This window comes from Eupeodes corollae, chromosome 1, assembly GCF_945859685.1.
Source record: "Eupeodes corollae chromosome 1, idEupCoro1.1, whole genome shotgun sequence".
In the NCBI taxonomy this organism is placed as follows: Eukaryota; Metazoa; Arthropoda; class Insecta; order Diptera; family Syrphidae; genus Eupeodes; species Eupeodes corollae.
In genome coordinates this window covers 144,878,141-144,902,113 of record NC_079147.1, presented here as the reverse complement: position 1 = coordinate 144,902,113, position 23,973 = coordinate 144,878,141, and the positions used below count along the sequence as shown (strand labels likewise).

Genomic DNA, 23,973 nt, shown 5'->3' with positions numbered 1-23,973 from the left:
TTTTAATATATCCTTACTTGATTTAAAAATAAAATTTTATAAAGTTCAATTTATACACATTTTTGTATAAATACATATATTATCGATCTCAAAAACGTTCCATATGCAAATCAAAACCACGCACTCAATTCCTTATTATGATTTTTATATATATAAATAGGCCAACCAACGTGAAGAGGAATACAAGAACCAAATTAAGACCTTGAACACTCGTCTAAAGGAGGTATTTAAAAGAAAAAAAAAAAAATTCATCACTTAGAAAAGTAATGATGACAATTATGACGACTGTTGGATTTTTCATAAAAAAGAATTTTTATATTTCTTTTTATAAGGAAAAAGATATTTGCTCAATTTTAGAAAAGCTCCAGCTCCAGCTCAAGAACAAAAACCTAAACCAGTGTGATGATGTGCTTTTGATTTGCCAATGTTTTGTTTTTTTTTCTTTTATATATAAACAATTTTTTCTCTCTTCTCTCTCTCTCTTTGTCGTGTTTCTTTTGGTCCTTTTTCAAAAAAGGCAATTGTTGTGTTTTATTGTTTTCATTTCTGAAGTCAAAACGGCTTGACTTGAAATATACTTTATATATTTTTAAGGACGTACGTTAAAGTGTTTAGTACCGCTAAACGTACACTCAATTTGTTTTAAAATAATACCTACATGAAAACATTAAGGATCAAATTTATAGATGTCTGCAAAATTTTTGTTTGGATAAATTTTACCACCAAATTTATATAAAGTAAGAGAACACTTAACGTCTATGAATTTATCCCTTATGTTTTTATAAATACAAATTTAATCACTTTGTTTTGAATTACTAACCATTCAAATTTAAGTATTGATTTTTAAAGGTAAAGATACAAAAATCTTAAAGTCTTATTTTGACATTCAAAAAGTTTACATGAATCTTCGAAAGTATTCTTACTTATTTAACCTGGCACTTCAGTTCTGTGTGAACTAGGACCTCTATCAACAATCGTCTTCATTTAGCTCGGTCATCAGTTGGATGAGGTCACTTTTCACTTGTTCGCGGCACCTAATCAAATGTATTCGTATTTTCTTATTTACCGATTCTAAAACTAAAGTATCAAACAATTGGTACAAATTTGAGTACTGCCAATCAATACTTTCCTAAATTATCTATATAATTGAAAAAATGGTTATTCTTAACTTTCATAATTGATTCCTTTATGACCATAAAGTCTCAGAAGTATTTAAAGTAGTTTTTTAATGTGGATCAATAAGTTGAACCTACTTAACCAAAAGGTGAAACTTGTGAGGATTTCCATGATTAGATTCAGATTTCCTTAAAAAATTATTGTTTTTTTTTTCGTGGCGCATGGAACATGATTGAAATTGTTCTTTTTTCTGTTGACATTTTAATGGTGTAACTTCGTTTACGTGCTAACAAGTGCGGTTGAGCTGTCAAAGTCCCAGCTAAACATTTCAAAAACTGTATTAGTATTGGTGCAAAAAGGGGTACATCGGTAGAAAAATCCAGATCTACTGATTTGAACTTAAACCTAAAAATATTTTACCCCATTGAATCACAAAAAAGAGGAAATTTGTGTTTTTGACAGATCCGGATCAAGAATAAATTGATTTATTTTACCCATGAAAACCTCAGATCTTAAAAGTGAACCTAAAGTGACAATACTGAAAGCCTAACATGTAAAAACGTCAAAATAAGACTTATTTTTAAACAAATAAAATATCTACCGATATATATTTTATGTTTAATTTTATTTATTTTTATCACATTTTTAATTTATATTTTTAATAATTATTTTTTTCTTTTTTTGTTTTCATATTTTGGCTGCATTTAAAAAAAAAAAAAACAATAATATCTGCACTTATGCTTTAATTGATGTTTTTTTGTGTGTGATTTTGTTTAATAATAATAATATACATATTATATGCATTAATGTTTAAATAACAAAACACAATCATATTAAAACAAACACAAAAAATGGATTTTCAAAATTTATAACAAACAAAAAAAAAATGGGTAGGCCACTCAAAAGGAAGAGACTTTCGAAGGTCAAATCAGATTATTGGATCAACAACTTAAAGAGGTATTTTTATTTGAACCTACTGAAAAAGCTTAAAACTGGTATTGGGAACAGAAATCTCTTGTCTTCTATATTTTGTTTGTGATTATTTCTTTAGGAATTGTAAATTGTTCTCTATCATATATTTTCCTATTTTTAATTTAAAATACAATTATTTTAATCGCTTTTTCTATTTTTTGCTTTTTCTTGTAATATTTCAATTTGAATCATAAACTGCATTCATTTATTTGATAAATTATTTATTTAGAAGGGTTATTATTAATAGGTTAAGGGTTGTATGTTTTTTTGAATTCCTTAGAAAAATTAGCTATTTTTGTTATAATAACGAGATATTTTTTAGGAGCTTTGATGAATTTAAAAATAAAGCTTTATTTAGATCAATAGTAGAGACAATATTATTTAATGTTTGAAGCTTATTTCTTTTAAATATAGGCCACATTTGTGCCTCGAATGGTCCAATTACTAAGTCCAATGGCATACTCTTTCTAACATTTCGGTCGATATCTCACGAATAAAAAGTTCATTAATGGCTTCAAAGTGCGGCAATCGAAGAGGGCAAATTTGTCGTAAAGACGTTAAATTGACCTAGACAGCTATTTGACCGGTACCTAATATGCCACTGTTACGCCTGCTATGTGGCATGTTCCACCGTCTTGTAAAAACCATATGTCATGCAAGTCAAGTTCTTCCATTTTCGCAAAATCAAGTTTCAATATCATCGCACCATAGCGCTCACCTTGCACTTTACGTTGCGATTCGCATTATCTGTGAAAAAAAATACGTCTTAATGATTCCGCAAGCCTATAATGCACACCAAACAGTGACTTTTTCTTGAGTCATTGGTATCTCTGGCAAAGCTTTTGGCTGCTCTTCACTACAAATACGGCTATTTTGCCTGTTGACTTATCCATGGAACCAGAAATAAGCTCTGCCGCTGAATACAATTTTTCGATGAAAAAGTAAATCTTCGGCCAACTTTTTAAGAGTTCATTTATCAAACAATTTAGTGTTATGCTAGGTCGTGCGGCGCACCATCTACATTTTGAAAGGCTTCACACCTAAACCCTTTATTATGGAGTGTAGTAACAAAGGCCCTATTGAAGCGAACAGTGCCTAATCGATAATTCAGATTCTAAGACTAGCCGATATTTTCCTCAGTTCGCATTCTACGTTAGCGTGCGGGTTAATAGTTAATGAAAAGATGTAATTTTGTGCCAAATTAAGAGTCCCGAATAGCTGACTCAGTAGGTCGATTTAACTGGCTTTAAAATGGAAGAAGAGCGTCATGAATTTTTTAACAGAGCACGCATTCTGATGATAAAATTCAATAACTTGCAAGCGTTGTTTGTATTTAAGTCGATTAATGGTTAAATCATAGACCAAACTGACAGTGACATAAAACACGCAGCCTACATGAGCTGCCAAAGCCAATGTTACACATTTCTTAGTAACTTACAAGTATTGAACATTATATTCAAGATCAGGGAAAGAGTAACGAAAGCAAGAATGTACTCTCGAAATGTTGTAACTATTTCTGTGTTATTAATTTGAGAACGAAAATGATGCTCGGTTGGATTTTATAGTTTCATTCTTTAAATTGACACAACAAATATTTGGAGGCAGACAGCTTAACGTTTCGGTCTATTTATAAGTAAAATACAAATAATTTAGGTGGCGCAACAGTTCGTAGAGAACCAGGGCCTAGTGATTTACAACACTCAGTTTACAGTTTCTATGCCGAATCCAAATGGCTAATTTGAGAAAGCCCTTTTTCTAACAAGAATTATTTTTAAAGGATTTGTTAGGGGCAGTACCCCTACATTTTAGGTGGCAAAGGCAAGGATTCAACCCAAGACTTCTGACATGACCGTCACTTCACAGGTACTACTCTTTGTTCTTTTAAGAACTTGAAAAAAAGTAAGAGTAGTTTATGATGTGGAGATGTGTCTTAACTTGCTTTAAGTTAAACTTTTTTTTTGACCTCGGACCTTTGGTAAATGATCAAAATAAAAAAATAGAGTCTACACTTAATAAATACTTCTAAATTAATTTCCTTAGAACAAAATGATACTGCTTCTCATAGAAATACATATTTGCACAAATCGTTCTTCTCATTTTTCTAAATTATTTATAATTAGATGCTGTAAAAAGTAAAATTTTAATAAAATTGTACGTAAATAACATATATGGGCCTAAACAACACAAAAAATATATTTGTTTAAAAAATAATCACATTGAATTAATAAAATTGAAAAAAGCTTTTTGTGCTATTAGGGGCCATCGGGAATAAATTTTGTTCCGGATTTTTTCCCATCTCCGAAATTTGGAAATGCTCAAAATTGTCTACTCTTATTTGTAAGCTCCGTTCAAAAGCATATTAAAATTAGAGCCAGTTCCCCAATTCCTGAATTTTTGTTATAAACAAATTTCGTAAAATAAATTAGGAACCACGAGTATTTATACTCCAATTTTGGAGCTGGGTAAAATTTCATGGGCATGTGCAATGTGCATTCACGATAGTTTCCATTATTTTCATTTTGTTCCTTTTTCCAAAATAATTTAAGAATCTAAATTGCACATTAGTTAAATAATATTGTTTCTTAATTTCAAATAGTTTTCACATTTTTGGTTTTATTGAAAGTCAAATATTGTATTTCGTTTCTTCGGTAGACATTTTATTGATTGCAAAAACGGTATACAATCCAATTAATTTCGTTAAATTTGAATTAGTTATAAAAATATGTAAATTCATTTAATTTAATTGTATACGTGTGTTGTTGTTTAGGCCTGTGCATTTCGCAAAGAAGCTGAACAACATGCCATAGAATATAAAAAAATTGTATCAAGAGTAAGTTTATATCATTTCCATGTTAGACGATTAGAGTTTTATAAAACAAAAACAAAGCAGCAAAACAAACAAACAAATAATAGTAGACATTTTAATTGTGACGCAACTAAATTACATTAATGTGTATTTTAGTTTGCTTATTTTTATGTATATGTCCACAAATAATTGTAATATATAATTTATATATTTATTTCTGTCTATAAAATTGGGTAAATGTTATTATTAATATATGTTCTTTGTCTATATTTATATTGTTATTATTTTAAGACTCACCTCATTTTAAATATTAAAAAAAACTATCATTACTATTTTCATTTCAATTTATTAATATAACAAAAATGTTCATGCTTGGTTAAAAAATTAATAATTTTTGAAAGCAACTTAACACTGGGCTTAGTAGTAGCTTCTCTCAATCCAACTATTGTCGTGGTGTTGTAAAAGGTTAATAATTATTATATTTCTATATATTTAAACAAATACACATAACATGTATAAATATATTGACCTTCTACAAACACCATATTGTCTTGCATTAATTTCTATAATTCAACTTTTTATAAAAGAACACAATTTAATTAATTTGTTTTTATTCTTATTAAAATGAAAAATATAGGCTGAAGCCCGTGCTGAATTTGCCGAACGTTCTGTTCAAAAATTGCAGAAGGAAGTCGACAGGCTCGAAGGTATGTCTTTGAGTTTAATTCTCAAACTAATTATATAAGATTAATAATAATTATTATATATTTTTTTATATTATAAAATATACATTATATTTTTTAAATTATTATTATGAAAAGGGAAATATCGTATTATTTTGCTAGAGTTAATAATGTGTTTTTTTTTTTAATGTTGTGAAATGTTTTTGTTTTTAAGTGTGATTTTAATACATAATTTAAGCTTAGTAAAACCTTTTTTGAAAATGTGATATGCATACAAAAATTGCGTTCTCGCAATGTTAAGTCTTTGCATAATGCTTTAATCAAATTTTCAACAAAAAAATCATTGATTTCACTTAACTTAGTTGTCGTGATTCTTGTACTGAAATTCAAGCATTTCAAGGTCCATAATAACTTAGTACACAAATGTTTCTTCTAATATGAAACAAAAGCCTAGTCAATTCAGTTAAAGTTCTTTATACAAGTTCCAAAGATCACAGCTGTTTATCTATTCATTCATCAATGAATATACATAATGTTTTGACTATAATAATTAATATTATAAAAATTATACAATTATATAAAATTGGAATTTAAAGCAATATTCTTAAACAAATTTCTTCCCATTCGAAGGTCGATTTTATGAAGAATGAGTTATTTTATCCATAAATCGTCTTGTGATAAGAAATCGAGAAAAGAACGATCCTATTTCTTAGATTCCTCTCAGGAACTTTCTGCCATTCAGAATGTCTTTATAAAAAAGATCACTTAAGCATTCTCTCCGACCTTTTTAGAGACTCCAAATTAATACGGGCATCTAGTGCTATAGATACAATATCAGGATTGTTTAATATATGTAAACCGTTTTCAAAGAATAACTATCCAATAACGATATTACTATATTGTCCTTAATAAAAAGCTAACAACGAACTCGCTTGAGACAACTTTGTGTCAAAAATCACACATGACAAATGACACAAAGATTTTCATAACCAGGCGTGTTATTGAATATCGCCTTAAGTGATGAACGAAGGAAAGGCTCTAAATATTTGACACTTAGAGGTATTTAGCTCACTTTATTTTTATTCAGTACATTCACGGATGTACTGGTGTCGCTGGTGATCTTAATTCTACTAGCAAAAGTCCCATATTTGCTACCAAGGTGTCCTTTCTATTAGAGTTCTGTAGACTACCTTTTAAATTTACTATGATATCTTTTTAGAATTTAAAAACAAAAATTATCACAACAGTCATTTTATTATTATTATTATACACAAATTATATTATTATTAATGCCTTAACAATAATATTAAATATCTTATTCCTCTTGTTTTTTTCGTTTGTTTTTTTATACTAATTTTTATTGATTTCTTTTTTGTTTACTTTTATGTTATAATTTTGTGTGGATTTGCATTTGTTGTTTGCGATTTAAACAAAAAACAATACAAAAAAATAACTCACTTTGTTGTGTGCTTATAAAATAAAAATAAAAAATGATGCTGCGCTTTAAAAAAATTTTGCCCCCTCGCCTCACCTCACCTCACTGCAATATATATATAAAAAAAAAAATCAGACGATTTAATGAACGAGCGTGAGAAAAATAAATTGCTGTCAGAAGAAATGGAAGCCACTTTGCATGATATTCAAAACATGTGAACATCCTTAGTTTAAAAAACATATAAAAATGAAATCAAAATTAATATGAAAACAAACTCAGTCATCCAGAGAAGATAAAATGCTACACATAATCATAGCTCTTAAAAACCAACACAAGACGGAGAATCCTGACTATTTTCAATTTAATTTTATCTACAACAACGCATAAAACAATTTAATATTCTTTAGATATAACAAAACAAAAAACAAATATTAAATGACGAACGACTAAATAATATATTAACTAAGAGACGACATTACAACATAATATTCGTTAAATCATAAATTTAAATTCTTTGCTAGCTACTAGTGTGTTATGCATTTTTAATTTCACTTTCGTTGTAACATCCTGTACTTCTTTTTGATTGTAATAATTATTGTGCATTTGTTAGTTATTTCTTTAAAATATTTATGACATTTATAATGACAACAAAACACAAACAAAAAACAAAAAACAAAACAAACGAAGATATTCCAATTTTAATTTAATTATAGTAAACGTATCAATTCATTCCAATTGACTTTTAAATTCCGCTGTGCATTTTTTGTATAGAATTAAAAAAGAAAAGATAAATGTTTTATTTATATACATCATTTTATTTAAAAAAAAAAAGAAAGAAAAGAAAGAGCTATTTACATTATAAACAAAAAAAGAAATCGAGGTGAAAGAATTGTGTGTTCTTTATTTTATATTTTGTTTTGTTTTACTTAAAAAAAACAAAATAAAAACCTATGCTTGAAAGTATTTTAGAAATTTTAATTAAACAAAACAAACAAAACAAAAATAAATAATAAAAGACAATTTCCTAGTAACTAAGCATAGCAATACTTACACAAAAATGTTTTATTTTTTATCTTGTGCTTCTTCTTTTTTTTATTCTCTAAATGTAGAATATTTATTCTACAATCTAATAAAACTAAAAAGAAAAAACAAAAACTTAACCAACTATACTGCCCACATTAATAGTGCATTATACGTATAAAAATTACTTTCAATTTAAAAAACAAATTTGATTAATGTTTAAAGAATTTCTTTATTCATAAAGTGCCTTAGTATTTTTTACTTCATTAAAAAAAAATTATAAATAAAAGGCAAAACAGCGGAACTTTAAAAAGCATAAACAAAACTATATAAGATAATTTTTCTTAAAGAGAATTTATTTTAGAACGCATTAAGCATGATGAAGACATTAAAGGACAAGTTCTATGAATAAACAAAAAAAATTATAATTGTTTTGTGTTTTATTTTGGTGGCTAACCCGATTTCCCTTCAAAATAAAAAAAAAGAAAACTACACTTTTAAATAAATTTATAGTAATTAATATGATTTTTATATATTTTCTATAATTATTTACTTAAACTTTCCTTTATTTTTTGTTTTATATTTATTTAAAAAAAATGGCTTACCTCTACTACTACCTAACTGCTTAAATATGCTGCTTTATGTTTTATTTGCCAACAATCCAATCACCCTGGTCCAAAAAACCCTTTAACAATCAAACAAACAAAAATAAAAAATAAAAAACCCTTAGATGAATTAATTATTGAAAAGGAGAAATATGCAATCATCGGAGATAGTTTAGATCTTGCATTCGTCGATCTTGTACCCGGAGTTCAGCCAAATTACAATGAGCGCAATCCTAAACCACCAACTCCAAAAGAACCCTCACCTACACCTGAACAAATTGCAGCTGCTGAGGCAGCTGCTACAGCAGCTACAGAAGCTGCAGCTGCAGCAGAATCCGATGCACAAGCTCAAGCTGAAGCAGCAGATGCAGCTGCTAAAGAAGAAGAAGCAGCAGCAGCTGTGCCAGAAGTGCCCAAAGAACCAACACCACCACCACCACCGCCACCACCATTCGAGTATGCTATTGACTTGCCTCCAGAGGGTGCTGAGGTGCCATATGTAAAGAACTTTGATGCTGTAGCAGCCGCAGCCGCTGAGGCAGCAGCCGCCGCTGCAGCTGAAGCCGAAGCAGCTGCTGCTGTTGCAGCAGAAGAGGCAGCTAAAGCAGCAGCTGAAGCTGCTGCTGCAGCCCCACCAACAGAAGGCGCTCCACCAGCGGATGGTGCCGCACCAGTGGAAAGCGCTCCACCAGCAGAAGGTGCTCCAGCTGAAGCTGCTGCGGCGCCCGCAGAATCAGCACCAGCACCAGCTGAGGCAGCTCCACCAGCAGAAGCGCCTCCAGCACCAGAAGCAGCACCGCCAGCACCAGAATCTTAAACAAATTTCTAAACTATTTATCAACTATATATACATATATTTTTTAACTGTAGTTTCTTCTTAATTATAAGTTCACCAAAGCGCTCATCAAAAAGACACTGTGCTCATCAATTATCAAGTTTATTTTTTTTTTTTCAAATAAAGGATAAAATCCAAAAAAATCAATAATTAGACTGCTGAAAAATCGATTCATCAGATTTTCATCTTCTACGACTATCTCATGAACTCAAAAAACTTAAAGACTTCACATCGAATCTTTCTTCGAAACTCTATGACTAACATTTCCTTCTTCTTAATAACAAACTTCTTATTGTTAACAGTGTAAGGGATATTTTTAAAAACGTTCTCAAAGGATACCTCGATATTTGAGGGTACGTTTTTGAAAATAGATCTGTCTTTTTTCTGTTTAATCTTTAATCTTTTTTTCTTTTACACTTTAAATTCATTTATATTTATTTCTTTTACTTTATTTAGCTTACTTTTATTTTATTTGCTTGCCTAACGCTTTTTATTTTCGCTTTCGCTTCACTTTTGATGAAACATTTATATGCACCACCAATAATTAAAACGTTCCAATGAAAGATGATACAATTGTCGAAGTGGAGAAATTCGCACTTATTGGAGACAGCTTAGAGTTGGCATTCCTCGATTTGATACCCGGACTTGAACCATTCTATACGCCACGAAATCCAAAACCACCCACACCCAAAGAGCCAACACCCACTGCCGAAGAAATTGCTGCTGCTGAAGCAGCTGCCGCAGAAGCAGCTGCAGCGGCTGCCGAAGCTGCAGCTAAAGCAGAAGCCGAAGCAGCAGCAGCAGCTGAAGAAGCAGAGAGATTGGCCCGTGAGGCAGAAGAAGCAGCGGCTCTTGCGGCGATTCCTAAAGAACCAACACCACCACCACCACCGCCACCACCATTCGAATATGCTATTGATTTGCCACCAGAAGGCGCTGAAGTACCATATGTTAAGAATTATGTACCTCCCCCACCGGGTTCGGAAGTGCCACCGCCAGCAGAAGGCGCAGCTCCAGCAGTTGAGGGCGCCGCTCGGCCAGCAGAGGGTGCTCCAGCTGCGCCACCAGCAGAAGCTGCTGCCGCGGCCCCAGCTGCTGCACCTCCAGCTGAAGGAGCTCCACCAGCGGCTGCTCCCGCAGCTGATGGTGCAGCTCCAGCAGCTGCCCCAGCTCCTGAAGCTGCTGCTGCTCCAGCACCTGCTGCCGCCGAAGCACCTGCAGCGCCTGCCGAAACACCAGCAGCACCTGCCGAAACACCAGCAGCACCTGCCGAAGCACCACCAGCACCAGCTGAACCAGCACCTGCTGCCGAACCCGCCCCTGCTTAAATACAACAACCATTACCTGCAGTTTTCATTAGCTTGCATGAATCAGCTTTTCAACGTCATTTAATCTTATAAAATCAATGCAAATATTGGAAAAATATAAAAAAAAAGTTTTTATTTCAATTTTTGTTGAAGCATTAAAAAGATTAAGCGTTTTTATTATATTTTTTTTTATTAATAATTTTAACATTGATTTTAACTTAAAAGAGCTTAAACAAAATAACTAGATACAAAATGAACGCCTTCCACGAATACAGAAAGTGCGTTGCCAAAGCAATCAAATTAAAAAAAAATCTAACAGCTTTTTTTGCAAGGTAATTTTTAATTGCTTTTTATTTATTTATTTACTTAAACTTATTTCAATTTGCCAGATTTTAAATTAAGACTCAAATATTTTTTAATCAACATTCGCAACAAGATCGCTTAATTTTTTAGTTTTGCATATTCTGGCTATTTGACTTAAGTTCCGTTTCGTCAGGAGTAGACTTTAGAGAAAATGTTTATGTTTATTATATTTTTATTTTCGTCAATTTATTGTTTTTCTTTTATTTTAATTTTATTTTACTCTCAACAATCAACAAATAATAATAGACGACCTTGTCTTGGAGAAGGAAAGGTACAAGGATATTGGAGACGATTTGGATACCGCTTTCGTCGAACTTATCCTCAAGGAATAAAGAGCTACTGCTCATCATGTGCAATGGCAACAACAACAACAACAAAATATCCAACTATGGCTTATTTAGCAATATTTATCAATATTTTTATTTCCAGTGATTCTTGAACAAAAAAAGATATGTTTAACTCAAAAAACCAAAAACAAATAAATTTACGCAAACAACAAAAATAATAATCCTTAGAAATTTTGTTTTATTTAGAAATTTATGATTTATATTATTTTAGTTTTTAATTTTTTTTTAGATTTGAATAAAGTAAAAATCTTTGTTGAAAGTAAAAAGTTGTGTAGCATTATCTTTTTTATTTGGAAATGGTAGTGGAAAGTAGAACGTGTAAGAAATATAAAATTTTTAATTAATTTATTTTTACAGACGAAGTTAGTAAAGGCAAAGAAGAGTACAAGACAATTGCACAAGAATTGGATTCGACGTATGCCGATATGAATGCTTACTAATAAAATACACTTAAAATGCATTATCATTACAAAACTAACAAATCAACAATAAAACTGCCGATTAATTATTATAAACAACAAACCAAAAACGAAAAACTGAATTGTTTCATGTTTTTTTTTAATACTAACATAATTATATAATTAAATACAAATATAAAAGTATAAATAGAATTTGTAATACAAAATAAAATTTTGCTTAGATTTTTTTTATTTTAAAAAATAAAAATAGATTGAGAAAAAAAGATGTACAAAAATCTTATAATAATAAAATGATTAATCGTTTAATACAACAAATAAAAAACCTGCTTCGATTTGTAATCTAATTATAAATTTTTCAAATAACATAGATTAATTACTGTACTATTGTAGTTAACACAACCTATCTTTTGCCTTTCTTTGTTTTTGAAACTAATTTATTGTTAAGGGTGTCTCGTAATTTTTTTAAAAAAATAAGTAGGTAGCATTGAAATTTTCCTGAAACAAGATCTTATGGCCTGACCTTTGATATGAATTAAATGTTTAATCCCTTTTCGATAGAGTTTTGAAGTTGTACATTGAATTTTTAAGACTTTGTTGTGTTGTCAAACCTTTTAAGGTATTTTAGTCTACAAATTGAAAGAGCGTTCTATTTCACTTATAGATAGATTGGTATTTAAAATAATTTATAAGATGTATTATCGAGTGATAATTTCTGCCGATTATTACGTTGAACAGGCATTAGTTGGTTCATTTCGTACTTTTCCATAACACCTCAATTCGTATCAATATAATTTTGTATGACATGGTCACTTTCAACTGCATTTTATTAACTAAAGAAATCATTTTCGTTTGCTAGTTTTACGAGCTTCCTGAGAACTTCCAGAGAACAACAATACCGCTTAGAACGTAAACAATATTATGTTCGAAACCTGAGAATTGTGTATGAAAGTGGGAAGGCTTTCAAACTACACAGTATCAACACCACATGCAATCCCATATTCCTAGCAGAAACATTAATTTCCATAATAATCTTAAACTTCGAATTCCGAAAAACTGTACCACGAAATACGTTCGTAATTGTTTAAACCTAAAAGGAGGGTTTTGTATCGTTGGATTCAAATATTGTGATTATAAAAGTTATATTCTTTGTCTTGATCGACCGTTGGTCGTAAGAACTGCTATCATTGTCAGACTATGTTGAAATTGTAATTATAGCACAAAGGACTTTAAATTTAAGAGGAATAAGTGGCTGATGAATATTGTTAGAGAACGTTTATAGTACCCGTGGCGTGATGGTTGCGCAGGACTGACTGACAGACTGTCAGAGGTGTTTGGTTCAATCCCTGCCTGTTCCATTTAAAGTTTTTTTTTTCAAGGGTAGCACCATTTGCGAGGAATTGACAAATCCTCCAAGAGTAATTCTTGTCATGAAAAGTGTTTTCTCAAATATGTCGTTCAGATTCGACTCAAAACCTTAGGTTCCCTCCATCCGTAACAATATTACTCGCACAATTGAATGTTTGAGAGCTGGAAGCCCTAATTCTTAACAGACTGTTTATATACATACTTCGAAAAATTATTAAATTTTATTAAAAATATTCAAAGGAATTCTCTTCCGCTTGAGCTGTAAGTAAAAATAGCTTCTTTTAAAATTCGAAATAACGGTCACCAATTACCGTTACGGTTCGTCAGTGGGTTAAGTACAATTTTATGAGGGGTTTGTACGCTTAATGTACATACACCATTTTCCGTAGTTTTCCTTAGTGACGTTGCCATTCATAGGCTTCATCAGGCATGAAAAGGCAGTTCAACATGGGTTGGTCCTCGTCTTACATACGAGGAAGTCTGAGTTGTTATTTGAATCTTGTAGGGAAACAGGATCAAATTATTATGCGTTATTGTTTGCAACGTTTGTCTGCTCATACACAAACGTGCAAACAAATTTCTTGTCAAAACACTTGGAGTGTCGTGTATAACATCAGCTACTGCAGAAATTATTTTTAGTGCCCGAACAGAAGGATTTCGATGGTAACTCTTTGGGCCGACTTTAACACTACCGGAAAGCTATTGAACTAGCGTTTATTGTCTTTCTTTGGACATAAATTACTGACGCTAGTGCGTATCTCAATTTTCCATTTTTATTAATTTTAAAGAAGGATCTACAAAATAAAAAAAATGTTTTTTGTAACACGATTCATGAGCCACATTGTGGCTTACAAGGCTTCAATGTGCAGCTTCAAAAATGCATATAGATACATCTGTATAACTTTCAGCTTTAAAAACGCTCATTCTGTTCAAAATAAAACTGATTTTTTCTTACATAAAATACATTTGTGCCTCATTTGTTCTTTGTTTTATTTCTGAACATTACTCATTTCTTCTCTTGCATCAAAATACTCTTTAAGGAAGAGCTTTTAAAAAAATACGTCCACACAAAAATTCATCCCACCAATCAATTAAAAAAGAAGACATTCTATAAATTTCTATTAAAAACATATAATTGCGCTTTAAAAATTATTTAAAACTAATTGCTTTTAATAAATCTGTGTGAATAAATAATGTGTTGATGAGTGTTAAAATAATATAATAAAATATACTATCTACCAAATGAATAATTAGTGTTGGCATTTGCAATAAAAATTATAAATTAAATTGGCCTTGTAGGAATAAATTTTAAAAATAAATCTATTTGAAAATTTTATTAAATTGCTTTTAAACATTTCTTTATAATTTGTTTATTCTTTTTTATTTAGTATTCAGAGACATGTGTATTTATTCTATACATAGTAGCTTGTATAAAGCAAAATGTATGTTATATTTCACCTTACTAAGGGTAAAATGAAATTGTATGTATCCTTCCTAATTTAAATTAAAAAAAGATATTTTCAATAAAATGTATTTAAAGAAATGACCGAGTTTTATTAAAACATCTTTCAAATACATATAATACTTTGTTTAATAAAAAGCAAGCATTTGAAGAAATTCCTCAATAATAGTTTGTTCGATTTATTTATGAATTACAAGTAAGCAAACAACATTCATCGATCGAAAATGTAGTAATTTTATAATTTGTTGATAACAATGTTAAACACTGTTTTGTTACTGGTAATCAAAGTGCACTTTTTCAATCGATTTTGATAGCCTTAGTTTAAATCCGAGTCCAAAATAACTATCATGTAACGTTTTTAAGACGTTACTTTTTACAATTAAAAAAACAGTTTTTTTTTAATTTATTCAGCTTTATACAAGCTATAACTTAACTTAACTTTACACTAACTTAACATTTTTTTGTTTAGTTCTTGTTATCAGTTTTCAACATTAGCAGCATAAAAGTTCTTAAATGTAGAAGAAATAACAATTTAATTTTATTAGACTTAAAATTAAAATGGGCGAGGAATGCAAAGTCCGTGCAAAGTCAGACAGATGGCACTGCTGGTGCATATCGAGGTTATTTACAGTTAGTACCCTTTCTTGAAAGAATAAACACCAAGTTTTAGCCAAACCGCTATTGGTTTGTGTTTGCCATTCGTTTGAATTGAGGAAGTCAAAAAAATGAACGAAAAAGAATTTCGTGTGTTGATTAAACATTACTTTATGAAAGGCAAAACTCCTCAGGAGACTAAACAGAAGCTTGATAAACATTATGGTGACTGCGCACCTTCTAGTAGAACAGTGTACAAGTGGTTTCCAAATTTTCGGAGTGGCCATATGAGTAAAACAGAAGCACCAAAAAGGGCGAAGACCGTTCCTTTGGTTGGAAAGGTTATGGCGACTGTCTTTTGGGATTCGCAAGGAATAATCTTCATCGACTATCTGGAAAAGGGTAAAACCAATACAGGTGAACATTATTCATAGCTATTGGACCGTTTGAAAACCGAGCTGAAAGAGAAACGTCAACGACTGGCCCACAAAAAAGTTCTTTTCCATCACGACAAAGCACCAGCTCATACCTCAGTAGTTGCGACCGCAAAACTATTGGAATTAGGATTCCAAATCGTTCCACATCCCCCCTATTCTCCAGACTTGGCTCCGTCGGACTATTATTTGTTCCCCAATATGAAGAAATGGCTGGCAGGAAAAAATTCAATTCAAAAGAGGAGGTGATGCAGAAACCAATGGCTACTTTACTTTTTACGAAGTGTATAAGCCTGAAAGGAGACTAAGTTGAAAAATAAAAAAGGTATATCCAAAAAAATTAAGCAGTTTTTATTTTCGCAAGGACTTTTCAAACTACCCGTATAAGGGTTAAGGAGGCAAGTTGGATGTAACATCCCAGGGAAGGCCACGTAAGGCAAATCGAACGAAACGTCTTTCAACATTTTCAATTCTTAGTGAATGGTTTTCATAAAAGGTTGACCAAACTTAGCAGGCATATTCAAGATGAGGACGGGCTAGTTACATACATAAGGGTTAGAAAATTCTTTCGACCATCTCTTAATAAAACTGAGAGATCTATTAGCTTTATTAATAATTTGATCAAAACGGAAATGGAAATTCAGGTGTTCGTCACACATAATACAAAAATCTCTAATAGAATCGATCCTATCATCCGCAAACAATAGGATATCTGAGTTTTTTAATTTAAGACAGACATCGTTAACAGATAAGACGAAGAGAAGGGGGCCAAGGTGACTACCTTTTGGGATGCCAGAAGTTGCATGTATTTGACTGGAAACTGACTTACGGAAGAGAACTCTATATGTTGTATTGGCAAGGTATGAGCCTACCCAGTTTATAAACATAGATGAAACCCTAGTTCTCTAAGTTTTATCTTATGGGATATTTTATCGAAGGCTTTGCTGTAATCAGTGTATATAACATCGAATTCATTACCATTCTCAAGGGCTGACAAAACATTGGATAGGAATTTAATTAAGTTAGTCGTGGTGGATCTACCTTTTAGAAAACCATTTTAAGCGGGGGAGGATAAGGGATTGCAATGGAAATAAACGGAATCATAAACTAGGCTTTCAAAAACTTTTGGCATGCATGAAAGTTTTGCAATAGGTCTATAATTGTTAATATCAGTTTTATTGCCTTGTTTATGAATGGGAAATATAAATGAATCTTTCCATATATAAGGAAACACACTTTATAATCGAAATTCGGATTTAAAATCAGCAAACGTATTTTTCACAACTTTGAAAGGTTTAAGGTTTGCTTACATCTATAAAATTCACATAAAGACTAATAATTAATGAGAACTTCTAGAAACTCCTCATAAGTAAGATTCTTAAAAGGGTTTCCATTGGATAAAATAAATATATTTATTTCTGATTTAATATGAAATGTGAAAAATTTTGATATTTTTGGTTGATTGCAAAAATATTAATGCAATTTCTAAAAACTGTTTAGCTGGAAATGTTCAAGAAGTTACATTAAAACAAAGAAAAAAAATCATTTCAATCGTGTTCCATGCGCAACGAAAAAAATCAATTTTTGAACGAAATCTGAAATCAGCCATGGAAAGTTCCATAAAATAATTTAAACTGTGTTTTAAATTTGTACTTCGCTTTTTTTATATTGTGCGCGTACTCAAGGCCAAGGCGATATGAATACCATTATAATGATTATACACAGAATGAGGAATTAGGAAGGGAGGATAGAATTTGAAAGGAGATACCGGTTTCGAATGCCTGTACATTAAAGCATTCCCCATTCGTGTAGTGCGACTGAAAAAAGAATCTCTGTACTTTACTGTACGTCCGAGATTGGACTCAAGGGTAAACTGAGGGGCATTGCTAAAAGAATGGGTATTACGGTTAAATTATTTGAGGGAAGAAATTCAACTGCCTATTTCACTATAGAACATTGGTTATGAAAATAGCGTTTCCATGAGACAGGCTGGACAAATGCTGTTTTCTATCCACTCGGGAAGAGACTTGTAGAATAGGACAGATGGAAAAGCTTACGCAGTGGTTTTGCAATAGAGCGGATTATATCCGGGCCAGTGGATTTGTGTATATGTCAATATTTTTAAGTACTCTAGCAACTGAACGTGTACGAAAGTATAAATTATGCGCCTTTGAACAGTAAATTTGGCTAGGGTGATATTAGGAAAGCTAAGCTATAAAAAGAAAACATCAACATTGTCACCAACTTAATACACTGGTCGACAAAATTACGTAATTTTTTCTTCTGCACAAACAAAAAAATGCTTTTTTAAGGGATTGAGTTCGTCTTGCGTTCAAATCAAGCTTTTAAATTTTCTATTATATGTTTTTTCTTTTTAATGCCAAAGGCAAATAAAACCAATGTTTTTAAGTTAATACACAAAATGTCCCTTAACAATTGATTGTATGATGATCTTACAAAATACACATCTTTATCTTTTAGATTCAACTTAGTTTCTATTAATTTTTAGCGATGATTCCGAATACAAACTCCGATTCTTGTGCTGAAACGCAGAAATAATCGTTTTCAACATTATTTTTTTAACTTTTGTATCTAAGACACTGACAATTTTTTAACGGAATATTGAAGTAAGGTACATACATTTGTAAAACTATCACAAATTTACAATTGAATATTAGAATGAAACAACAACAACTTGTGTGTGCTACCACCAAGTTCATAGGCTGGAGTTATAGCTATTTCACAGGGACCAATAGCTATAACTCCAGCCTATGAACTTGGTGGTAGCACACACAAGTTGTTGTTGTTTCATTCTAATATTCAATTGTAAATTCGGCAAGCAGCTGCCTTAAACTGTGAGTATAAAATTTCACACAAATTTCATTGAAAAAAAAACTTTATGAATTTGCATAGTCTCAAAGCCAGACGAGATAGATTAATTTGTAGTCGGAACTTAAGCTAGTGAAAACCTTAGAAAAATTTCAATTTTATTTCCACTTAAGAATAAAATTGACTCCAAAAAGTGGCAGGAACTTTTGACACTGGTGATGCTACGACTCTGTAGGTACTTGAGCTTTGAAAATGAAAGGCAATAGAACTATAACAGATACAATTACGTCACTAGAATACCGCCGCAATGTTTCATGTCTTTCCTTGTTTTCCAGTTTTCTGTAGAATTGGCCAGTTGCATTCCCCCCTAAATCAATTCAGCCGTAATACTCGTACTTCTTGGAATGCACATCAGTTAAACCTTGAACGTACTGTCAAGTATAGAAATTATTTTCTTAACCGCCCATCGATAATGTGGAATGCTTTACCCAGTTCTGTTCTTCCCTATCATTTTTATATTCAAAACCTCAAGACCACAGTGCATAGGTATCTAATTTTTAATCCTTTCATATTTTCTTAAAGCCCGCACGGGTTTTAAACCTTATCATGTCAAGGGTATTAATATCCCCTTGAGTGCCGGTTAATTAGAAAAACATACTTATGCAATTGTGTTAACCCTTATTAACTTCCCACAGGAAGCTAGTGTAATGGATCCGATTCGTCAAATTGAAAATTTTGACATTTCTCGACGTTTCAAGGTCCCTAGTGTCGAAATAAAAGATTTTTAGAGAGATGTCTGTGCGTGCGTGTGTACGTACGTTCGTACGTCCGTACGTCTGTACGTCTGTACGTCTGTACGTCCGTACGTCCTTACGTTCGCGACGTTTTTTTCGTCATCCATAGCTCAAGAACCAGAAGAGATATCGACTTAAAATAAATTTTGTTATACAGATAATAATGCAGAAAGATGCAAAAAGGACTATAAATAAAAATGGTAAAAACCATAGCAATTTAGAAAATGTGAACATTTTAGTTAACCTTAAATATCTCGCGAACTAATAACGCTAGAGACTTGAATTAAATTTTAAACTATATACTGTAACGCGATACCAAATAAATATATTTTTGGAAAAAAATTCCAAGCAACAGTTTTTTTTATAAATCAAAAAAATGAAAAATTATATTTGTCACCTCGAAATTTTTATTAACAAAATATGATTTAATCTCCAAAATAATTTTTTGCAACCAAAAATAACGTTTTAAACATATGATACAATTTTGAGAAAAACGAATTAACAGTTTTTTTCATAAAAATTAAAACCTAAAAAAAAAAAAAACAGTATTTAAAGTTGGTAAAAATTGATTTTCGACACAAATACCTTTTCAAAAATTTGAGGCATTGGCTTCAAATTAATTTTATCTTATAAGAAATATTGTTTTCAACATTCAGTAAAATTTTGAGAAAAATCGCATTGACAGTTTTTTTACAAAAAATAAAAACCTGAAAAAAAATTATTAAAAGTTAAAAATAAATAAATTAAAAGCTCAAAAAAAAATAACAAAATTTGGTAAAAATTGATTTTCGACTTAAAAATCTTTTCAAGATTTTAAGATATTGGTTTTTAACTAATTTTATCTTTTGAAAACTAATGTTTTTAACATTTAGTAAGGTTTTGAGAAAAATCGAATAGACATTTTTTTTAGAAAAAAAAAAACCTAAACAATACATTACTAAAAGTTGGTAAACATCGATTTTCGACTCAAATATTTTTTTTTAAATTAAAAATATCGGCTTTAAACTTATTTTATCTCAAAGTTAATTTTTTATAAAAATCCAAAGTCGGTTTTTTCATACAAATATAAAACTATTTCATTCTATGCTAAATTTGTTGGTAGTTTTAAAATTTTAAAGAATAATTCAACTGACAACTTGACACAACACGAAAACCTACAAACTTTTAAGAAAGACAAATCGACAGACGGGATGGGTCGCATCCCAGCCTCTTTTTTTATTTGGTATTCCTACAACGTTTTTACATTTTATATAACTTGTCTAACACTAACACTAGTTACCTCTGTGTGACTCTACCTTGTTTTGCATTCAAGTTCTACCCTTACCGCTTACTATATACATATAAGTTTGATTTGTAATTTTAACACGTGTTAATTTAATTAATGCAAAATAAATTAGGTTGCGCAACAGTCCGATGAGAACTAGGGTCTAGTGACTTACATCTCTTAACTATTCCTGTGCACGAGTACTACAAATTTAAGCTGAATCTCATGGAGGAATTGTAAATTCCTCTCAAGAAGCATTCAGAGCCGGATTTAGGGGAGGGCAACCGGGCTGTATTATGAAGAATCGGTGTTCTTCAATTCTTGGAAAAATTAATTATTATTAACTAATTGGTAATTTGTCCATCGGCTGTTAAATTCTTTGATTTCGTGCAAAATTCGTTCACGTTTTTCACAACCAGTACAGAGCGGCATCGAATTCTGATTGAGAATTTATCGGAGAAGAAAAGCCGCCAATTTTTAGTCTTCCAATAAAGAGCAAAAAGACATCTGTTACCGAAGGAAAAGTACAAAGTGTCCGCCTTCATCTCAGTGATTGACCAGCTATCCGTTTCTCTTACTGAAAGATTGCATGCCTATGAAGCTGTACGTTCGAGATTTGAATTCCTGAATCACATCGAGGAGACGTATGCTGAAAATTTGCACACTGCAACAGAGGCATTAATGGTGAAAGTGTAACGGGATGATTTAGAGCCTATTCTTGGTAATAAGTTGGTTCAATTTGTGTCTTTGACTGCCTCATACAAAAATTAAAACGACTATGGAACAGATCAATCGCCGGAAGTATTTTACTACCAAATTTTCGAAAATCAAAATTTCAGAGCTACATTCCCAAACAAATTGCACTGGAGAGCGCTTTCGAAGCTTTCTCTCCTGAGCATTTAAAGCGATTTACTCCGAGAACTAGATTTCAAAGAAATCATCAACGATTTTTCGGCGAAAGAAGCTCGAAAGCTTCCGTTCGTTAACCCTAAAATTTAATTTTAGATTATTCTTTGTTCCGTTTGTATTTATATGTGTTTGTTTAATACTAAAGGAATCTACATATGTACAATTGTACATGGTTTCACAATAAATTATTTATTGAACAACTCGAGTGAAAAAAATGGTTTACTTTACGAGGGGGCCTCCGCTTCTTTATTGCCCCGAGGCCACTGGACCTTTAAATCAGGCCCTGGATGCAGTACTTGTGAATAAACTTTAGATGGCACAGGCAGGGATTGAACCCAAGACAGTCGAATGCACCATCATGTAAATTAACAAGTCTGTTTACAAATACTAATCACGCTATTTATATAAATATATCCTTACATCTTTGAAAATAAACAACTGGGAGTTCTATACTTATTCTGTGAATGTTTTGTAAATAATAAGTATTTTTAGTTTTCTTTGAATTTAAATTTCCCTTTAATTTTTGACATTTAAACTGTCATTTTTAACTGTCAATATTTAATAAAGTTATTTTTAAATAAAGACTGCATATAAGTGATATATTTTCATTATTAAATTAATAATCACAACAGTGGTTATTCAGTTTGTAAATACTATTTAATTCACTCATAACACCCGACAATTTTCTTTAGTACGAGTTTTTTTTAAATAATCCTAAAAACATAAACCCAGCATTGGTAAGAGGTCTTGTTAGTCAAACCCAGCGAAAAGTCTATTGTGGTGTTCCTTTAGGCGGAGAAGTCTATGAGGAGTAATGGGTGTTATAATGAAAAAGCTGCTCAAAATTATTGCTTCTGAAATGGCATCATCATAATCCGGACACTTTTTTGTTTGTGATTTACGTGTGAAGAACAGCTGATCCAAAACAGCTGGGATGTAAATTAAGGAAGGTATCTGACAGAACAGCCAAATCAACAACTGGTAAGATTTTTGGCAACAGGCATCAAGCGATAGAAAAGTGTCTACAAACTAATATCCCCACTTATACCCATTACCCATTTAAAGAATTCAAGGCCGCCTTATGTATATTATGTATGTACGCCATAGCCGTAAAACTAAGTAAGGAAGCCATTCGAAAATTTGTCATACAAACTTGATTGTTGTTATTGCTAAACTGAATCCTGTAGACATCTGCAGCCAAATCTTCTAATACTCCAATTAAAATGGCGGAATAAGAGTTAGGTTTTAACTAGTAATGGGTGTGGTCTTAAAAAAGAAATAAAACCTATATAATATATTGCCATTTTGAATGTGGCTGAGTTGAAAACATGCCAGGGTAGATATCCAATTTTCTAGAACTTTTGCCTCAATTGGGCTATATATCAGCAATAACACGCCGAATATTATAAGGGCCAAGCGACTTTACATAACCACACACAAAATAATCTAGAGGTGTTAAAAAAAAATTGGCAGCCGAACGTCACTCAATTTTCTATCAAAAAATTTCCAAGTTTTTGTAATAATTTGATGTCGTCTTAACATTTTTCAAATAATTACACGCTTAATTTGTGAAATGCTGAATGTATGTAGTATAAACGACCTATTATTGAGATATCCGTCAACGAAACTAATCAGAAGTGATCAAACTTCCGCACAACCTTGAATTCTAATCTTGACAAAATGCGAACATAATAATCTGGCCTGGTCACAAGCGAAAATGAGTTGGCTGAAAAGATAGTCAAGAAAAATCTCCCTAGCTATCAAGTCAAAATGACAATTGATCTTGTTTTTCTTTCAACTGAAAGCTGAAATTTATTACTCTATGAATTATTTACATATTTCTACACAATTCCACAAAATGCTTTGAATAAAAAGGTTCCTTCTCAATTTGGATAAGAAATAAGTGAAATTACTTTAAAATACAAATCATGATGGACTTTTAGCTTGTCTGAAGACTGTTTTAAAAACAATAATGGGCAGGTTCAGGCAACATAAGGGACTTCAGTTGCAATCAACTTCATTCTTCGAACGTACATACATTTTGACCAAGACAACTAGTTAGTTTTTCAAGTGTCATGAATTTCACATTCAAATCTTTACTTCACAAAGCTCTACTTTAAGTCAATAGTACAAAAAAAAACAACAAAATATTGTCTACAAAACACTCCTCAGGCAAGCTACAAGTCCATCACGATCTGTATTTTGTGTTGTAAAGAAATATTAGTTATTTCTTTTCTAAATTGACAAGGAATCCTTGTTCAGAAAGCATTAACTGAAGTAGAAGAAAATAAATAAATCATAGAGTAATAAAGTTCAGCTTTCAGTTGAATGAATAAACATGATCAAATGTCATTTTGATAGAAAGAGATTTAACTTAATATTAAGAGAGGTTTTTCTTGACTAACTTTCCAGTA

General features: G+C 31.3%; 1 protein-coding gene across 18 annotated transcripts in view; it reads left to right on the top strand.

The window, feature by feature from the left end:
* Positions 1-11,660, top strand: part of LOC129938453 (tropomyosin-2) — a 53,848-nt gene extending 42,188 nt beyond the window's left edge. For 6 of the 18 annotated variants that reach the window (XM_056046026.1, XM_056046027.1, XM_056046020.1 and 3 more), the window contains 3 exons: positions 161-223; positions 5,532-5,601; positions 10,037-10,956. In XM_056046026.1, coding sequence (XP_055902001.1) covers positions 161-223; positions 5,532-5,601; positions 10,037-10,800 — 897 coding nt within the window. In that variant the 3' untranslated portion in view covers positions 10,801-10,956. Of the gene's footprint in view, positions 1-160; positions 224-2,010; positions 2,074-5,531; positions 5,602-7,147; positions 8,461-8,762; positions 9,616-10,036; positions 10,957-11,388 lie in introns of those variants that run through there. The other 12 variants (XM_056046028.1, XM_056046021.1, XM_056046018.1 and 9 more) reach the window with 6 other exon arrangements.
* Positions 11,661-23,973: the final 12,313 nt, after the last annotated feature.